The 20,245-nt window shown below is 37.2% G+C and overlaps 3 protein-coding genes across 14 annotated transcripts in view; 1 reads left to right on the top strand and 2 right to left on the bottom strand.

The window, feature by feature from the left end:
- Positions 1-2,760: 2,760 nt before the first annotated feature.
- On the top strand, positions 2,761-6,659 carry LOC113495328 (tubulin alpha chain-like). 2 transcript variants are annotated; one of them, XM_026874001.1, is made up of 9 exons: positions 2,761-2,916; positions 3,487-3,712; positions 4,003-4,175; positions 4,410-4,538; positions 4,721-4,891; positions 5,002-5,142; positions 5,226-5,441; positions 5,551-5,714; positions 5,788-6,659. In XM_026874001.1, the coding sequence occupies exons 1-9, from the start codon at positions 2,914-2,916 to the stop codon at positions 5,918-5,920; spliced, it is 1,356 nt and encodes a 451-aa protein (XP_026729802.1). In that variant the 5' UTR covers positions 2,761-2,913; the 3' UTR covers positions 5,921-6,659. The 2 variants fall into 2 exon arrangements, with proteins under 2 accessions (XP_026729802.1, XP_026729801.1); XM_026874000.1 differs by having other exon boundaries at positions 3,484-3,712.
- A 44-nt stretch (positions 6,660-6,703) lies between these two features.
- LOC113495329 (uncharacterized protein ZK1073.1) overlaps positions 6,704-20,245 on the bottom strand; it is a 36,818-nt gene continuing 23,276 nt past the window's right edge. For 5 of the 11 annotated variants that reach the window (XM_026874009.1, XM_026874002.1, XM_026874005.1 and 2 more), the window contains 8 exons: positions 15,084-15,134; positions 14,403-14,426; positions 13,773-13,836; positions 12,795-12,912; positions 12,287-12,608; positions 11,291-11,412; positions 10,717-10,879; positions 6,704-8,485 (listed from right to left, as the gene is read on the bottom strand). In XM_026874009.1, the coding sequence (XP_026729810.1) occupies positions 8,297-8,485; positions 10,717-10,879; positions 11,291-11,412; positions 12,287-12,608; positions 12,795-12,912; positions 13,773-13,836; positions 14,403-14,426; positions 15,084-15,134 (1,053 nt within the window). In that variant the 3' untranslated portion in view covers positions 6,704-8,296. The remainder of the gene's footprint in view (positions 8,486-10,716; positions 10,880-11,290; positions 11,413-12,286; positions 12,609-12,794; positions 12,913-13,772; positions 13,837-14,402; positions 14,427-15,083; positions 15,135-20,245) is intronic. The other 6 variants (XM_026874010.1, XM_026874003.1, XM_026874008.1 and 3 more) reach the window with 3 other exon arrangements.
- Positions 8,894-10,710, bottom strand: LOC113495332 (retinol dehydrogenase 13-like). Its single transcript, XM_026874014.1, has one exon. It carries the CDS (start codon positions 10,134-10,136, stop codon positions 9,150-9,152), a length of 987 nt encoding a protein of 328 aa, XP_026729815.1. The 5' UTR covers positions 10,137-10,710; the 3' UTR covers positions 8,894-9,149.

Genomic DNA, 20,245 nt, shown 5'->3' with positions numbered 1-20,245 from the left:
TTTGTGAATTAAATATAGTAGCATACGGGATAAATCAAATGCAATTTTTCAATAAATGATATTCTGTTTTCTTTGTTTCGTTAGGTATCATAGACGTGTTTCATGATGCCATTTTTTGTTAATCATTACTTTCTTTGAAAGACTTAATCCTCAGACTAGGTCTTTTGAACACAAGTTAGATCCAGAAAGCTCAATAGGTACTTAAATTAAGTAAAACCCCGTAAAACAGTAACATAAATCTAATTCCACATTACCCTCCTCTAAGATTATATCTGGGCACATTAGCGATAATCCTTCAGATAAGGATCGGGTTTCACAATAATATCGTTTACTTTGATCTACCCTTGTGTGTCGGGCGACAGTTATTTGTCAAATTTGACGACAAAGCTGCAAAACTGATGTTACGTACTTATTTTAAATACTTAGAAAATCTTTTTTATTCATAAACGTATAGGTAGGTACAGTATGTTGAACAAATAATATCCAAGAAAAAATTGCTTTGCACTTCATGGCATAGATACCACTGGAGAATCGTTTTCTTTGAATCCTTTATGAAACCTTTACACAAAATAATATCTAAGTACACTATTTAAAAGTTTCGATACTAGTTGTAGATTTTTTAATTCATATTTTAGGAAACATCAGATACAACATTAAAATTAAAACAACCACGGAATAAAAGATGGTCCTTTTGTACAATCCCGCGTACACAACCAAAACGAATCGATGTTACCGCTCCTCTTTATTTACACACTACAACAATATCACGCAATTATATATTCAAAATAATATTAACACTTGACAGAAGTACGGTGCCATTGTATTTTACATTTGAATGTAAAAGGATAAAGGATTAACAGCGAGTAGTACTGTGACCAGAGGAGGTGTTAAAAAGACAATGATTTGATTTATTGTGGTTACGGATTTAATTAATTGATTCTTTTTTGAGGACCTAAGGACCAGAAGAAATAAAAAGTTGGAGATTAGTGAATATTAAAGTTGTATTCAGTGGCATTTACTTTTAAGACGGAGCTATGATTATTTTAACTGGCAGGTAAAATATGCAATATTTTAATAAAATAGATACATATGAAAAAATAATTTGAAGTATGAAATGAAATAAGAATTATACTGAAGTTCGTTATTTTGCAAAAATATAAATCTTGGTTCAAAGTGATGGCTTTGATGCACATAAAAAACGCTCTGGAAAAAGACGCTTCAGGAAAATCTAAACCCAAAACATACCTTAATATTGCTTACTAAAACTAGAATTATTGTGAACACAAGACCACTAATTCCAGAAACCAATACACATTCAGATCGTAGTCCAACTAACGAGTAGAAAAATGCAAATCAACTTACGACTACAAAGAGGGGTGAATGTAAAGCTCCCCGCCCAACACACCCCATTCTCTACAGCCCTAATGGTCCACCCCACCCTAGTGCCCTACTTGACGTACTTGCCACCCTCATACAGTGTAAAGGTACTTAGTTTTTGGAAAGACATGACTGGACATGCTGGTGTTTGGAAATTTTAATATTTGCTAAATGCAATATTTGGTCATGACGTTTGAGAATTTTAAGTTTAATTTCAGTAACATTGGTTTGGTATTAAAACTGAACTAAAAACTTTTTAAAATAGTAACATTCAATAAGTTATGTTACTCAATAGAAAATATGTCAATTTGGCGAAAAACAGCCTGGGCCCCGATTCTGCTATTTACAATGGCCGATGAATGAATTGCAATTGCATCAAATTTGAAATTATTCCTATTCTCGTAACTAAATTTCTCATTATTGTGTAGAAAAAAATCTTAAGATAATACGAAAAGTGTCATTTTTCATTCATTTATCTTCCATTGTATATAGCAGAATTGGGGCGTTGGTGTAAATGGTCATTGTCAACAATTGGTATAGCGATCTCCCAACGACTTTAAAGTATACAGTTTACCAGAAATAACATATATGTTACTCAATTAAAAAAAATAAGTTTAAGACGTGATCAATAATTCATCCTAAAGAGATACAAAACCAAACTGATAACCAAAATAATATAAAATAAATAATAAAAATAAAAGTACAAAATGCATCTAATTCAATGAACTTAAAGTTATAGAAGACACAAATCAATAAAAGATTTTGAAAGTCTTGGTAACCAATTTATTCAGAGAACACGAAGAAATCGCGGAATGACAGAAATTTGAAACATGGGAATCGTAAATAGTAAGGATTTCATATCTAGGAGAAAAGTGGATGAAGCAACAAGCAATTCCAGGAGGAGCAATGATGGGCATGTGTATCAGGCTAACTTATTGCCTATGCATATCAGAATTATCAGAAAATTCCTTATTAAAACAGTTGCTGGGAATTTAGACCTGCAATTATGTGCATAATAATTCAATCTTTGAAACCCTAGTTCACATAAATACTTAGACATTTGTTTAGTCCTAGCGACCGAGTGTGATAATTAAATAAATAATTAAAAATCTCTTTACTAATACATTATAAAAACACATTATGAAATACATGAAAATGTGGAATCCATTAAAACAAGACTTTTGATACATAAAGATAAAATTCGATACGTTATTGTCATTTAGAATATCAAAAAATAGCAGTCGCGACAAATTTATGGATATAAAACCTATTTGGATATTAAGCACAAAAGAACCTCTTTATAAAATAACTATAGAACTGGCAGTTGAAAAAGTAACAGCAAGCCATATGCAAATTCGAACATGGAATAAAAATTAACAATAGATCCAAGCGGCCCATCAGACGGGCGCTGATTCGCAATTTTTTTTCAAAATTTCAGTCGGTTTCAAAATTTTCGTAAAGTAATAGTTTTTTTATATAGTTTTTTTTATTATATATTATTTTAGCATCGGATCGTCAAAATTACCAGTACTAATCATGGTAAGTGAATTTGTATGCTGATTTCGTTGGTTTTACAGTGATGTGCTTTCCGATTTAAAAACTTGATGTTCGTTCTTATGTCTGTGAGAGCTTTGTTCTAAAGTAAAATCACGTTTATACGACGAGCATTGTGGTAGTTATTTTAATAAATCCTGCGAGAAACAGGTACTTGTCAATTTCCCTAGTAAGATCAGATTTCTTAGTCGTGCAGTGTAACTTATACAATGTATCTATATCGCATCTAGTCGCTATTTTTTATATGCACCGCTATTTCTTCAAATAAGGCAAATTCAAAAAATGACAATGACGGCCATTTTCGAAAACTGTTTTTCATCTTATTGAAAATCAGATTCTCATTTTATCATTGAATAATTGTTTTCTTGCAATGCTAACTGTGATACTCCTGTGATTCGCCAATAGCAATAATTTTAAACTCCCACCTCTTAAAACCTCCTTCACTCTCCTCAGATCTTGTGGCTAGTTATCCAGTTGGGCTTTTACTAGGACTGGTGCTAGTTTGTTACTATATTTATATGTCAATAACGTGCTACCGTTTTTGTACGCGAGCAGAGGGAGTGCATATCAGTGCACGTTGGGCAGGCGGGAGTGCAGATGGGGGTGGCGTGCTGGCAGCTGTACTGCCTCGAGCACGGCATCCGCCCCGACGGGACGCTGCCGGCCTGCGAGCAGGACTCGAATGCGGCAGACTCCTGCTTCAACACCTTCTTCTCAGAAGCAGACCGAGGAAAGATGGTTCCAAGGGTCGTTATGGTGGATTTAGAAGCCACCGTTATTGGTAAGTTCTTTTGTGACCTATTTTTTGTTACGCTACTGGGAAAATATTCTCCCTATCTGGCTTTTGACTTCCCCGTTCTTGAATAAATGTTAATTTCTAGATTTAGACGTAAAAATATGAAAATATGATTGACGAGCAGTCGGTTTCATTGACAGATAAGTGACAAAGTGCTGTCACTTATCTGTCAGTACCAAAGTCATTTTACAATTATAAACCTTTTTGCTGATTCAATTGCGAGCAATACATTAATGATAAGAAATGCTAATACGAAAATTTTATTTGCATTTCAGACGAAGTTCGCTCAGGGGAGTACCGACAACTATACCACCCAGAGCAATTAATAACCGGCAAAGAGGATGCAGCTAACAACTATGCACGTGGCCATTATTCCACCGGCCGAGAAGTGTTAGGGCCTGTCATGGAACGCGTCAGAAAACTGGCGGACCAGTGCACCGGGCTACAGGTTAGGAACATATTGAATTATAACAGCCCTGTAGTGCACACATCCACATATCCACATAGTTAGCCCTTGGCAAGGACGACACTCAGCAGACATTAAAAAATGTCCAGCTTAGCTATCACTGCATACTGTCGTCTTTTCACATACTGGTCTTTGATAGATATGCTAGCTATAACTGAGGACGCAATATTTTATTTCGACGATCGTTACCAATTTATTCTTGGTTTCTTTGAACAGGGTTTCTTCGTGTTCCACTCGTTTGGTGGCGGTACAGGTTCCGGTTTCACGTCACTGCTAATGGAGAAACTCTCAGAGGAATTCGGCAAGAAGAGTAAACTAGAGTTCGCTATATATCCAGCACCACAAGTAAGTATAACGATATCCTGAAATTTAATTATATTTATAGACCCTCGTAATATTCCTCTTCAACTTCTCACATATTGCTTTATAGGCATGTTCTGTATGCCTATGCGATCTGAATTTTATTTTCTTGAACTTTACGGAGTAAACCTGGAGAAAAGGAACACTTTTGTCTTTTCTCCATGCAGGTGTCGACAGCCGTGGTGGAGCCCTACAACGCGGTGCTGACCACACACGCCACCATCAGCCACTCGGACTGCGCCTTCATGGTCGACAACGAAGCCATATACGACATCTGCAGGCGGCGGCTGTCCATCGAGAGGCCATCGTATGCGAACCTCAACAGGCTTATTTCACAAGTAAGGAATCACTTATCCGTCATATTCGGTTCGCGAGAGGTTCGGTTTTGTTTTTTAGCTTTTTTTATTGGTATTTTATCAGTGACCAACTAAACATGATTTATGTGTAGGTGGTGTCGTCGATCACAGCGTCTCTGCGGTTCGATGGTGCGCTGAATGTAGACCTGACTGAATTCCAGACGAACCTCGTTCCTTACCCACGCATACATTTCCCGCTCGCTGCGTACGCGCCTGTCGTCTCAGCTGACAAGGTAAGAGAAATAGAGCGGTTCTATTTCAGTGCCATAAAATGAATGCCCCATGAATCTTCAGTAAAAACATTTACTGGTTCCAGGCATATCACGAAGGGATGTCAGTGTCAGAGATCACAGCGGAGCTGTTCGAGCCACAGAACCAGATGGTCAAGTGTGACCCTCGCGACGGCAAGTACATGGCGTGTTGTCTTCTGTACCGCGGTGACGTCGTGCCCAAGGATGTGAACGCTGCCATCGCGGCGATGAAGGGCAGGGCTGGGATTCGGTTTGTGGACTGGTGTCCCACTGGGTTCAAGGTTAGTTTAAAATTATTTTGTTTCGAGTCAGCTTTTGACTTCATTACTATGAAAATGTTACAAATGTTGCCAAAATTGAACAAATTTTTGATTGATTCATAATTTAAAGGTGGGCATCAACTACCAGCCGCCATCGGTGGTGGCTGGCGGTGACCTGGCGCAGGTGAAGCGCGCTGCGTCTATGCTCAGCAACACTACTGCCATCGCCGAGGCGTGGGGCAAGCTCGACCACAAGTTCGACCTTATGTACTCCAAGCGAGCGTTTGTGCACTGGTCAGTACAATGAAGTGGAATTAAATTGAAATGGAATGTGCTATAATTGATACTTATGTCTGTTACTTAATAGGTATGTAGGCGAAGGCATGGAGGAAGGAGAATTTTCAGAAGCGCGAGAAGACCTTGCGGCACTAGAAAGAGATTACGAAGAAGTCGCCATCGAGACGTCGGAGATGCAGCCGGGCTGCGATGACGAGATATGACGCGCCGCGGAGCTCGCGCCGCACGCCGCACCCCTCCGCCGCGCGCCCGACACGCAGCCCGCACAGGCTGCACATGACAAAGTGCACGTTCTGCTGCAGTTTGCACAGAAGGTCGTTCTCCCTATTTAACCTACGATTGACAGTAACGAAGATAAAATCGATGTTCGGTGCACAGTTTTCTCGGCAACCGCAACTCGTGTGGTTGGTCTGTGCGTGTCTAAACATGGCGGCTGCGCAGCGTCGCCGCCGAAGCGGACGCCACAAAACCGCGGCCGCACGTTTATTGATATTGATTATTGCAGAACTGTGAAAATTATTTTAAAGGTTCGAAAATGTCCGCGGAGGTCGGATGATGCTCGAGTTGCTAGTGCCTTCCACTGCAGTGCCCTGACTGTGTGGCGTGTCCGAGTTGTGCTCCCTCGCCACTCACTATAGTTTCTCCGTCGAGCAGTCTTGCGACGTCAGTTTTTAGTTTATTTTACTTTGGAGGGTTTTTAAATTTTAATGCAAATACTGGACGGAGAAATGATAACATTATTATTATCCCAAATCATGAAGAAATTTTTAGATAGTGTTTTGTAGCGAATCGCGTATGAGTGCGGTGTTATAGCGGCGCTATTTGTTGTAAGTGTAATGTTTAGTATTTGTGTACGTCTGTCTGTGTTTGTTAAAAAGATCGAAAAAGTTTACAGTGTACCGTCTGATGTTCTTGTCGCAATAAAATGTCCAGTTTATTTTCCATCTGAGTTTTTAATTTGTTCTAGTGCAAATGATACGCCTGAGACAGATTTAAATATTTAATTCTGAATTCTACACATTATAGATTTTCAAATACTTTTTAACATTCATTAGGTACTTTGTACATAACGCTAAAATACATCGAATATCTTATTAACAATAAAAATACACTATACATATTTTACAACACAATTGCAACAAAGGCTTATCCTGTTACAAAAAAAAGTAATTGTACACCAGTTGCAAGACATAATTTAGGTTTTTTTTAACTATTCGCGCATAACATATATTATGTGATATTAATTTCTGAAATTCTTAACAAGCAAAATAAAACAAATATTTAAAAGGTTTACGAAATAATTTTAGTATCAAAATAGTTTCGGAAAATGTGTTTTATAAAATTGGTACACATTTAGCTACGATACTTGGTTCATCGTGATATTTGGTATAAGCTCCTAAATCTACTTTATACATTCTTACAGAAACTATTTGATAGAAGAGCGACAGTTAAATATGTTTACTTAAAAATCTAATAACTATAGTGGTACGTAGTAAACTCCCAGTAATAAAATTCGGTACGAAATTAAATTATATCGAAACTGTAAAATGTGGTCAAATATAAAAACCGACCTAACAAAATCAAACGTTAAAAACATAAATATAAGTTTAAAATGATTTATAATTGATAAATTATTAAACAACATTCATTAAAATAGTTTATACTTCAAACAGACACTATAGGGGTGCCTTAGCAGATATGTAACTTTTTATGCAGATTTGATTAGACAGCAATCATATCTAATAGAATATTATTCTACATCTATAGTACACATACATTATAAATAAAATAATGTTAATCTTTATTTATAAAATTGGAAGGTGTTTAGAATAAGAATGAGCCCAGCGCGTCCCTTCTGCACACGCGATGATCTGTGCATTGTGCAAGGCCACTGACAATGTTGTCTGAGAACTGCCCTTGTAAAATTTAATTGATTTGATGATAAAGAAGAGATTACTTTCTAACAGAATTGCAACGTAGTGTGCCTCTGTTCTAAGTTAAATGAGCATTTTTTTTAAAACCTCGTCTTTTTTCCGGAAACAGCCGACGTATTAATTAGAGGTCGCGTCAGTAAACCTGAATTTTTTTTTAACCTTTAAGCCACTTTATAGTTAAATCTTTGAAAGAATTAGGTTCATATTTACCGCAGCTCTACTGGCTCCTTATTCCAAACCCCTTCGAAAACAGACCAGAAGAAGATACAAAACGGAAAATTTTAGAAGTCTCCGATATAATTAAAAAGCACGCTAAATATACAAGTTTTTTATTGAAACCCAGGATTCGTTACTTGAGAAAATATTCGACAATCCCGATTGAATTTCAGCGATATTTGTTTATTGATGTGTCCGTCCTTGCATATATTTTTCTGGTCTACACCACAAGACACATTATACACATTATACTACAAGTGATAATGCAGCATGGTATTAGAGATAGCAACGTTAAAAGAGGGAATTTAGATGGTCCTCCTCAGAATTTAGCATAGGATACAATACCTGGTATTTCGGAACCATGCTCCTACATTTAGGAAGTGTATGGGTAACTTCTATTGGAGAGATTGCTAGGTGTGGTGTTGCTGCCTACAGCTTGCGGTGCGGCGGCGAGTCGGGCGCGGCGGGCGTGAGCGAGAGGCGCCGGATGTTGGGCTTGTCGTACTCCTCCATGCTCATGGCGCGCGACATGCGCCGCTCCACGCCCGGCGGCGGCAGCGACGTCAGCAGGCCCTGGCCCTGGCAGAACAGCAGCAGCGACTGCGACACCTTGGCCGGCTGCCATGACGAAACCAATACATGAGACGAATATTTTTCGGTAAATTTGTCATACAATTATAATATAATTTGATAGTCGTTTATTGTAGGAATTATCGAGATTACCCGCCTAGTTTCTGACTAACCGACTAACTAATCCTAAATCATAAGACAACGCACCAGCGCAGACCGCGATCAAATAATTAAGTATATCATACTCAATAAAGCACGATTAATTTTATGATCAATTTGATCAATCTAGTACTTTTATTGACATTTCATGTAATAGGCACGATACGTTATTGCCTTTCGGGATTAAGCAAGCGTCAACCTAACAGAGGTAACTGAAGTGGATCAGGCGCTCCGGTAAGTTGCTACTACCTCTTTGAATGCGCACAGAAAAATATAACCAGGACCCTAGTGTGATCTCATGAATTACTTTGTCTGTCAACATTACACCACACGTCGATTGCATGCAACCGTCGCTTACCTACATACAAACATACTCCTCGATAAGCCAATAGAGCAGAACGGGGTCAAGTAGAATGCTATAAATGCTACTAACAAGCTACTATTTCATTGCAAGTCAACAGAAATTAACATCAACATCCTGAATGAAAATTACACTGAATTCATTAGAACTTTATTGAACGCCACAACACTTTTAGACAAGGACATTTTAGATTCACGAACTAAAACACTCTTTGAGTTCTTCATCACTTAGTTTCACAAGTCTCACTGTTTCTTCCCAGACCCTCGTGGCCAGTTTATTGTCATAAGCTAATGCGGCAGCTCGGACGCGTTGACAGTTCTTAAAATACTCGCCACTGTACTGGCCCGCCCTGTTACTAGTCGCAGCGTATAAAGCGGTCTGCGCTCCTTCCCAAGGGTGCTTAAACAGGATCAGAAAGATGAATTGCACGAAACTGGCCCACGCCACCCCAGAATTATTAAAAATCTTGGTCCCCACAGCACCCGGATCAACAATGTTGACAATCACGTTGGAATTCTTTAACATCTTTGCCAATTCTCTGGTAAAGAGCACCAGACACAACTTGCTGTTCCCATAAATACGCGTTTTGGACCAACACCCAGTCTTGTTCCATTTATCAAAATCAACTTTTCCAAACTTGTGCACAACAGATGATGTGTTTACAATCCTACTCGGTTCCGAAGCAGTCCCCGTCTTCTTTAGAAGCGGTAGGAGTAAAAGAGTCAGAAGAAAAGTGCCGAAGTAGTTGACTTGCATTATAAAGTTCATTCCGTCCTTTGTAAGGAAGTCCCCCGGTACTCCGACGCCGGCGTTGTTCATAAGAACGTCTAATCGGTCTTCTGTCTTCAAGAAGTCTGCTACAAACTTTCTTATGGACTCTAAAGATGAGAGGTCGAGGAGTTTGAAAACGACGTTAGTGTTACCGGAGCTCTTGATGATGAGTTTGAGGCCGTGCAGCCCTTCGTCTTCAAAAGGGCACGCGACTATAACCCTGGCACCTCTATGAGCGAAATCTGCGGCGATCTCGAGCCCCATGCCGGTGGTCCCGCCCGTCACTAGCACTGTCTTCCCATCGTATCTTTTCTTTGACTTGCACACTTGGTTCGTGTTTTTCTGGTACAATCCAACTACCATGCCAGCAATGATAATAATTTCGATGATCAATAGAATCACAGACATCTTGACGGGTTATTCACTTTTAGATAAACATAATAAATTTACGATGTCCTTTAAGCTAGCTTTCGAGGCGCTTAGCTTAGCACTTTCCAGATGTTTGATACAACTCGTTTGCGTATTATGTGTAAGGTTGTTGGCGAGTCAATGAACGCAGCGGCTTGTACTTTTACTTTGCTAACAGCGGAAGGGATTGCGTTGCGACGGTTGCGCAGAGGGGGCTATTAGATGCGCCTGCACTCGACGCGGCCTGACGCCGACGCCGAACCACGTGCGAACTGGTTACTTGACATTAATAGGTGTTGTTTGTAATTTATACAGGTAGTGAGTATCGTATGGTAAAAATATTGGTATATTGGTATATTTATTTCCATAATTGTTGCCTTACTAATGTAAAATCTATACATACGTATATGTAATTCCTTTAAAATGTTTATATTCAAAAAAGAAAACATGTTTTGCTTTTACACTGTACAAAAGTACTAGAACGTCACAGATGTAGTCCTCCTATATTTTTTTTAATTTTATGGAGGAGCAAAACTGCCGTGGTTTGGGATCTAAGCTATGGATTTTGAACATAACTTACAGCTTCAGCCAAGACGTCTCCCACTCGGTCGACCTTGAGTATGGTGACCCTCTCCTTATCGAGTTCCTTGTACATCTTCTCGATGACGGTGGAGTAGGGGCTCTGCATGCCCGTGATCAGCAGGATGTCGGGCTGGCAGCCGCGGAGGATCAGGTCCTTGCGACTGGAAAGTACAAGGTACAAATATGTTAGGTAAAATTTTGACTGAGAAAAAAATATTTTTAAAGTAGTAAGAAAACAGTGTAGCGTATATAAATCGTATGTATTTCGACTCAAGGATCTCGATGTATTTACGCAATTATTTTAGAAGGTTTCTTACGTTCCCACAAATATCTTTATAGCTAAAATTACGCTAACCACATAATTTTACAGACTACTTGCGGGCTCAGTGAACGTTAGTTTACCATATAAATGATTTCTAAGTAATTCTGATGTAGAAGAAACATCCAGTGACATCCAGAACTAACCCGGAGAGTAAATCGCTGTCAAATAATATGAAAGTTATTTTAATAATAATATGTGGATACTTTCAAAGCGAATAAGGCAATTCCAGTTACGATAAAAAAAAACTTACTTGATGAACGCCCGGACGTACAGCTTGATGTTGTGAGTGTTGAGGTTCCCCCGCAGCCGCGAGCGGTACTCGGCCAGGGTCCGGTCGCGCTCGCCCACCTCACTCGAGTCACTCGATATTTGCTGTCACATGGAAACCAGATCAAGGTCAGACAGACTTAAAACAAACATAACGATAAACGCTGATCAAATTGCTTGAATGAATATAAATGAATCTTTTTGACTCATGTAGTGAAGGATTCTGATGTCCATCGATTTTGCCAATTCCATCTGTGTTTAAGCTAGTAAATATTTGACTTGTGCAAAGGATACGTAATTGAGATAAATAATAGGGATTGTATTCACGAAAAAGGGAAAGTAGATGTTATTGTAAATAAAGGTAAGTAATATAAAGTTTAACTACGTATTGCCATAGAAAGTTTGTCATAAACCTGACGCAATATCGTACGTATGATGGCAATAAACCTTTTGTACAAGTAACCTATCATCTTTAAGCTGAAATTTAATAGGCTTTTGATAGCTTTTAATGTAACATGCAATATGAAAAATAAAATGGCTACAGTCACTGTAAAACATTATTTTTTTGAGGAAAAATGTTATTTACAACAGATCATACAAATACAAGTCCTAAACAATAGGAAAACAAGGAGTCTAAAAAGCATCAAAGCAACTACTTAAGTATTTAAAATTAAAGTGTTAGTATGTTAGTCAACGAAACAAACACTCTACAAGCAGAAGATCTACATGTAAAGTTAGAATAGTTCAGATAATTCTTGAATTAAAAGCGTTACTTTAAAAGATTGTCATTCAACATAGTAATACACTATTTTGAGTTACCTTGCCATCATAAATACATCATATTTGTGTTAGCAAGGTAACCCAAAATGGCTTTGAAAAATTACAAATACATTCTGAATACGCAATCCACACGATTACCTTACGGAAGCTCATACCGAGCAATTAGTGGAATTAGTAACAAAAACAGAAGAAGAAATACCTGGTAGCTATAATCAAGGCGTTCTGGTTCAAAACTCACGTGGCCGAACTTGTGGTAGATGAGGAAATCCTCTTCGGATTGCGAAATGTCTGCGCCGCGCCACCTTGAGAACCGGCTCCTGAAGGCATCTGCCACTGAGGAGGTGGACGCCGTGCAGTTGACGAGGATGAGGCCCAGCAGCCGCCGCGGGTGCGCCAGCCCGCACCGCGCCAGGATGTTGGCGCCCGCACCCTCGCCCAGCCCCACCGCGTAGCGGATGTGGAGGAAGTCTAGCACTGTTATTAGGTCTTCGCCTAATGTTTGGAGGGATGGGAACTGGTAGCTATGGAAAAAGACAAAATAATATACGTACAAGTTCAAAAAGGAAACATCTAATTACCAATTTAGTTGACCTACCACCAACTTTTCATTTATTAAGAGAGATGAACGTCGTTCAGTTCTAAAATTACAAAATTTTTACTTTAAGAGGTGTTGATAGGTGGTTGAACGTTATTTCAACATGTCTTACGAGTCTGGCAAATCTGGAGAGTTCTCCTCGTGACCCGGCACGTCGATGTGGATGAAACAGGACCGTTCTTTAATCTCCGACATCGCTGGACAGTTCACGAAGTCAACCATCGTCGAGTCTGAGAAAATTGTGATCCTAGTTAAGCTTGATTGAAAACAGTGATTTAGGCTTCAGAGGTCACATCGATCGATCGATCTGGGGAACGAAAAGCCAAACTTTCTTTTTTAAAAGAGTAGGTAAGCATAAAAATATGCAAAATCGGAAATGGTAAAAAATAAACACCCTACTTCATATAGCTGACCATAATAAATAGATAAGTGTGAACGTATTTGTATACATTGTCCTACAGTAGTTACGAGCCTCGCCACTGTCATAATAAAACCAAGTATCAACCAACAAACGACGTATTGGCACATTCAGGCATTGCATGTCGAATAAAACGGACTTTATGGAAACAATAAAATCGAAACACTCCGATAGATTAACTAGGTTTAGTTTTATGGTAAAATAAGTCGGAGTGATGCAGGGAATCTAAATAAACTTCAGGAGGAAGATACTGTTAATGATTTTACGACAGGCTCGTAAAACACATTTGCGATGTCGTTAATAAATTATTTCTTATCCACTATACTATGTATTTGTAATACTAGACATTAAAACTTTCGTTTTTACTTCATTTAATATTAAATTAGTAACGGTTTAATGTTCTTTTTAATAAAAAAATAATATCATTTTTATGTCCTTTCAAGAAAATTTTAATAACGCTCTAAAGCGGCCTGTCTTAACATCGGTACGGTTTATTACAAAAGTTAATTTTAGACAACACTCAATAGTATAACCATACAGGCAGCAACGAATGTAGCAGACCACTTTCTGAGGAGTACCTAGGGAAAGCCCATCTGCAGTGGCCTGAAACGGGCCAATAGTAAAGGAGAAATCGTTTAATTCATTAATAGCTTGACATTAATGAATACTTACGGTTTGTTCCAAGGTCGTGCACTGTTAAGAAGACGCATCGCTTGTCTTGCTGGCTCAGGTCCCCCTGAAACATACATCATATATTGTCATCTGGCTAAACATTTATCTTTTTAATTAGTCGATTAATAATTCTCAATCAGTTTTCAATTTGTGAGCTGTACTGGGCAGCGTGACAACGTTCCAAAAGTGTGATAAAAAAAAATAAGTTGAGTGACTAAAGTATTCTAGTTATGACCTTATGACTATTACTCAAAAACCAATCGTCAAATCCTTTTACTAAAGAGTTTTATTTATGAATTCTAACAAGCACACACACACACTGACTTGTGTTCTTTCTAAGATGATATTTTTTTATGATCGGATAGTGTTTTGCTGATGTTTATGTTAGCGATGATACTTCTGACTTCATTAAAGTATTTTTTAAAGAAAATTGTTTAGTAAAAAAACAACCGTTGGTTGTAACAAAACAAATACGACAGATGTTCTTTTACCATCATAATATTACTGAAATACACACTGCAGATCTTATTGGAAATCGTATTCGACATGAAAAATGCTTAAGTGAAAATTTATGACAGTGACGATAAAATAAAAAAACACACTCGTTCTTACTTTAACCTTTAGACTTACCCTGTTTGGTTGCGGAATTATCCCCTGGTTAGCAGACAAAAAGAAGTAAATATTAAGCGCCTGCTAAATAAGTGTTAGCAATAACATGTATGTACACTAAAGTTTTCTTTCTAAAAGGCGTGAGTAATTTTTTTATAAATAACAGAGTGAGAGATCTATTATTGGTAAATACAATAAACTTTGTGGAAATAAATGTAAAATTGAATAAATTGGGAACCCAAAATGAAGACTACATTTCGTTCTAGAATTCAACATACCTAAGTGGGTCAAATGAACTGGCGAGACCGCTTTATTGGAATTTAACATTATTATAACATTGCCTACTTACCGACGGCGACACCTAATTTTCTCGGGTATAATCTAACAGCCGCAAATGGCAAGATGGCGTCAAAAACATTTCCCGCTAAAAGTCAAGGAGATTGAAATGTCAAACTTTTTATTCGTAATTCTATCAGACCAGTATTTCGTATTCGGCCAGGGTATATGATTTTTTTACACCAAAGTAAGAACTATGTTTTCAAAGCACCTATTTTTCGTTTATTATAAATAAATTTCATAGGGCGCATAGCGGAGGTATGTTGCTACCTAGTGAGAAACCTAACCTCGAAAAAAGGTTGTGCCGATAGCATTGTTAGAAACTTTTCTAAGAATTTCGGTATTTAATAGATAATATCAACTTACTTGAACGTGTACATGGATGTCTCCACTCCGATCTGTGCTTACGACATATTTCTGAAACAAACAATTACGGTATTTAAAACCTGTCTAAAACCTTTTTAGTTCATTTTCCTGATACATAACTCAGAGCTGGCTGTGAGGAGCAACAGCACATTAATCGTTATAAAAATGAGCAACGAAAAAAACTTAATTTATTTAGGTGGTTAATTCGGAAAAAAAATAAAACTAGTACATTTCGCAATTAGGAAGGACAGCTTAATTCGTATGCTAATTCCCATACATTTTTGTTTACCTTGTATTGAGAAAATTTGTACGTTAAAAAGACAATTTTCGATAAATCTTTTAATGAATCTGACAGGTAAACAATGATACATAAATACACGTACAAGGGGACGCCACAAACGTATTACTTAGTTAGGAAGCCACGCACAGTAAAAGCTGATTACAGATTGGAATAATCCATTAGTAGTGACGAGTCGCTAAGCTATCGACGTGGATACGGCTCCCGATGAAATCTGGACTTTACGTTTTATGACTACGATTCTGTAGCTATGTAAATTGCCTTTCATCTACCGTTATGCTAATACATTTACTTATAGGTACTCTTTACGGAGACTATTGCTAATTTTAAGGTAAAATTTTTGCAGTTATGGAAAAATACGCCTTAATTATATTGCCTATAATATGCTATTTTACGACATCATATTTTTTTTCTTTACATAGCACATAAGATTTTGTGTATTTGTGTGTATCAACACACACACATTTTTAGTGAAATTGTGTAGGTACTAAATTCAATTAAAGTCATAAATAAATAGTGCATGCTTTAAGATAAAGTCGGTAGTGTAAACACAAAATCGACACATTCATTTCAAACAGTTTATCCCGTCCATCCTTAAAACGACCTTCTGATATCCTGGGCGCAACTAATCGCTCCACAAAATTCAATTAAGAAAACAGGTCATGTATTTGTAGACAATGACGGCTACTCTCAACACAAACGAAGCTAATTGGTCTCGCTCCATGCAACATATTTAGAAGGATGCCATAATATGTTGAGGTACTGGAAATATGATGACGGTAGTATCATTTTCCATCATTAAGGCCCAAGTGAGTAAAGGTTGACACAGATTAATCGTTAGAAATAAATTTCGCTGTGTCACTTGCCCGGATTGTAATAAGATGATGATACATTATCTATGAAAGGTTGTAAGTTATACCTTTAAAGGCAGATCCTCATTTTTTTCACCTGCGGAGGTCATTTCGACAATGCCCTATGTCTCTATCACAATTCTGTTGAAAATGTAATTAGTATATGTCGCTTTCACAATTATAAGTAAGTTCAAGAACACTTATAAGGACATCATGGTTAACAAAAAGAGCACTTCCAATATCACAATTGAGTGAACCACAGTTTGGCAATAAATCTTGTCAAAATACTGAGCACATAAACTTCACGTTCTTGCAAAGAGCCGAAAGTTGATGATAAACGTCAACAGCTCACGTTCAACTAACGAACTTATTGTTTTGAAGTAACCGCCGAACCGAGAAATAGTCCTGTATAATCGAATTACCGGATTATGGGATTAAATCGATTCTGCAATACACGAAAACTGTATACCTTTCAAAGTATAAATAAAAAACAAATTGTTAATATTTTACTGTAGTATTGATTGTGCGATTTTTTTAACCAATAAAATTGTTGATTTATTAAGGCAAGGTAAGATTTGTGTAGAGACTAATATAATCCTGCAAGTAGCAGGAAACATGAAAGAAAATTTACGTAAAAATACTAGGCCGTATTTGAACTCTTTCTTGCAAATTATTGCTCTTTATAATTTCTGATGGCACATGTAAAAGATCAGTAAAATTTTTACAAAACATATCTACTGAAAAAGCTTTTTGATCCTTAATAAAATTGACCCATGTTACAATTTCGCCTACACACACTCTTACCCTTAATCAAATACATATTTTCCAAGATATATCCGTTTCAACGCCATCCTAGTCAAGTCCACGAAACTATTTCGATCCGAACCCCACATCAGTCACGTAGGCACGTACCTAACCCTCCCAATTACCACGACCTATATTTTCGTCCCAAACCGCAAATATTAAGACGTCCAACTCGGCATTGGGGTTAACTGACCAGTTATAACCGTTTGTTTTATGGCAATACTGACATTCGAAGTTTTATGAACGCAAACGTAGGTTAGGTACGTCTGACGCGACGCAAGAATATAGAGGCAAATAGTTTAACCTATATTTTATGGTCTGAAGGAGGGACAAAATTGAGTTATATTTATGAATATAGATAGTTGGAAACATGATTCTTAATTTATTAAATTTATTACCTATGCCAGCGACTTCGTTCGCGTGGTAAAGTGATTTTGGAAATTTCATTTTGGATGTTTAGAAGTGATTATCCAATTTTGCATCACTTTTGTCTTTGACTTTTGCATTTAAAATAAATTAAACACAAGTATATCTTTAAAAGTATCACCAAAATTTAGAAAAAAATGTACTTACTTATCTAAATGATCAAATGAAATTGAAATAGAACCAAATGGAAAACGACAAAAATGATAAAATATGAAAAAGAAAGGACTAAATTAAAAAAGAAGAATGGAACACAATTAAAAATTTTACATAGGTAGTACAATTTCCAAATACAGGGGCAAGGTTATAAAAATGTAACTTCCAACTAAAGTTAATTAGCATCTTAAATTAACTGCCGAAAACCAATTTGTTCCTAGCTCCTGGTTACAAGTTTGGCGGTCAGCAGGCGTCACGTAAACAAACAACATTAGGCCAACAATGCGTGTTTACAGCGCGCCACGGAAATAGATCGGTGCGCACGCGCAGCTCTGCCAGTATCGACGTTTTTATGATGCTATAGGTTATAGGTAAACTGCGGTTATTAGGAATGTCGTAGCATTCTCTAGACTTCAAATATGTATTAAACTGAGCGTGAATTGTCTAAATTGGGAATTTGACAATTGGGTTCAATTAGTCGTGGACCTAATATCCCTTGATTCAAATTAAACTAGAAGGTAGCACTTTTCAAATAACCACTTCACAAGTATCGCTTTTCTAGCGTTGAAGCTCACAATTAGTAATACATGCAAAAATAATTGTTCAATATCATACGATTTTTCAATAAACAGACTGTGATGTTCAATAAATCTCATTGAAAAGCAATCGCCCACTAACATTCAGGTGCATACATTGTACTGAAACAAATATTTATAAATGCAGATTCCAACGTTTCTGCCGTTCTTTGATATTCAAATCAATTGAGATGAAAGAAAGGATATGGCTTTGTGCTTCCAATATTGTTCTGGACTATTCAGATATTTTTGAATTGGATTTTTTCATCGGGAGGCCTACTATGAACTCTCAAAGATTTATAATTACAAATCTCGGGGTAGCCCACCTAGTGTCGGATCCAACCGAAATCCGATGAGCTGACGCGGCGGGATCGTGAGTCGAACTTGAGATTCTTAAGCCTACCTCTCCATCTTGGAATTATATGTTTGAAGCTATGGAAGCCAGATGACGTACTGCGTAGTATTGTGCCCGTGTCGTTTACAAAATTGCAATAATATGACTATAAGATTAGTTTTCTTTCGCAATACCATCCGTCAGAACTGGTATCGCTGTTGAAGCTGACCACAAAGAACACTGCTGCAGATGGAGTTCCTCTTAGAAAGTTATTATGGTAGGCTTTCCGAACACTGCGAATAAGACTTGGATGAAATACTCTATTTTCAGAAAGGAAACGCTTTATCAAACAATATTGTTCCATGGAGATGAAGCTCCAAACAAAGTTATAAGTATCGATGCAGAACACAAACCAGAGACTCACAACAAATCTTATTATTACTGAAATTGAATGAGAAGGGGAGGGTATTGTTGGTTTTTATCAATTTGATATAAGCAACTTGTGCGTAGATAAATCAGTTTAACTACTATCAATGAGGAATTGAATATAGCAGAATATTTTCAAAATATTGTTGCTGAGCAGTAAAAGCCTACAGAAAGACATTATTTTATAAAACAAATAAAATAATGTACCTACCAAAAATCCATTTAATACCACAATGTTTGGAATGGTTGATTTATTATAAATATAAATATTATAAGTAAAGGTTATTGCCCGATCTCTAAAAGAAAGATGCTCCGAAGTTCCGTAAACAAGTTTCGCATGTGTTGCTAAATATAATTATTGTTTACAAACATTCGTACCCTGACTTTGGAAAAATGCGGTTTATAAGGATGAACATTGATTGCACTAAATATATTGCAAAGAGGCTACAAAGACAGATTACTTTTGGAAATCTAACCATTGTCGACCGAGTATCCCTAATCAAATGTACTTCATAATTTTGCACCCCAGCATCGAATAAAAACTCCTTTACCATAAAAAAAAACACTGTCCCAATCAATCATAAGCCTGTCACTGCAGAGCTACTAACAATTTAAATCATGGCTATTAACACAGTCAATTACAGCCTAATGTAGTCCATCAACACTCCAATTACCGACTAAAGTGATTAAACACAAACAACAGTAAACAAACAATTCCTCTAAGATTTAGCGACGTGTCGGCGTGTCCTTGCACTCAAATCTATATGGGTGTAAAACGGTAAATGCTCTTGAATTTATATTTAGAATCGCGATCGCGATCAAACTGAAATTTTCGTTGATATAAGTTAGATATCGTGTGCGAATGATGCAATTTGGGGTATTGAAGTTTCAGAAAAAAATTATGAATATTCTTATGACAGCCACTTATTCTATACTTGAAATGAAAAATAATATCTCAAGTATACTCATAAGGTAGGATCAGAATTTACATCGCAGATGCAAAATTAAAATTATTTGCTTGAAAAATACACAAATCTATATTTTTTTACAAAACGTACTGGATAACATTACAATAATGTTTTCTTGGTAAGAATTGCAATTTTTTTTTTAATCTGAAAATTATGTGTTCGGTTTTTTCTCAGAAAAGTGTCCAAGGGTACCTTAGTAAGTAGCCGTCTCGTCTACGTCGCTTGAGCGGAATTGATGGGGTCAATTAGAGCTCCTTCGTCATGCTTATAAATGAATCAAAACTGCACGAAACACAGTATCTGCGTACTGAGTGCCTGTACTGGCAC

This window comes from Trichoplusia ni, chromosome 6, assembly GCF_003590095.1.
Source record: "Trichoplusia ni isolate ovarian cell line Hi5 chromosome 6, tn1, whole genome shotgun sequence".
Lineage (NCBI taxonomy): Eukaryota > Metazoa > Arthropoda > Insecta > Lepidoptera > Noctuidae > Trichoplusia > Trichoplusia ni.
Note: the sequence above shows the minus strand (reverse complement) of the source record. Positions and strands in the feature narration are given on the sequence as shown.

Excerpts from the sequence above, each read along its gene's own strand:
- LOC113495332 (XM_026874014.1), bottom strand. The coding sequence starts at position 10,136 with ATGTCTGTGATTCTATTGATCATCGAAATTATTATCATTGCTGGCATG.
- LOC113495328 (XM_026874000.1), top strand. Across the intron at positions 4,539-4,720 it reads CTATATATCCAGCACCACAA|GTGTCGACAGCCGTGGTGGA; the intron begins GTAAGTATAACG and ends TTCTCCATGCAG. Across the intron at positions 5,442-5,550 it reads GGTGTCCCACTGGGTTCAAG|GTGGGCATCAACTACCAGCC; the intron begins GTTAGTTTAAAA and ends CATAATTTAAAG.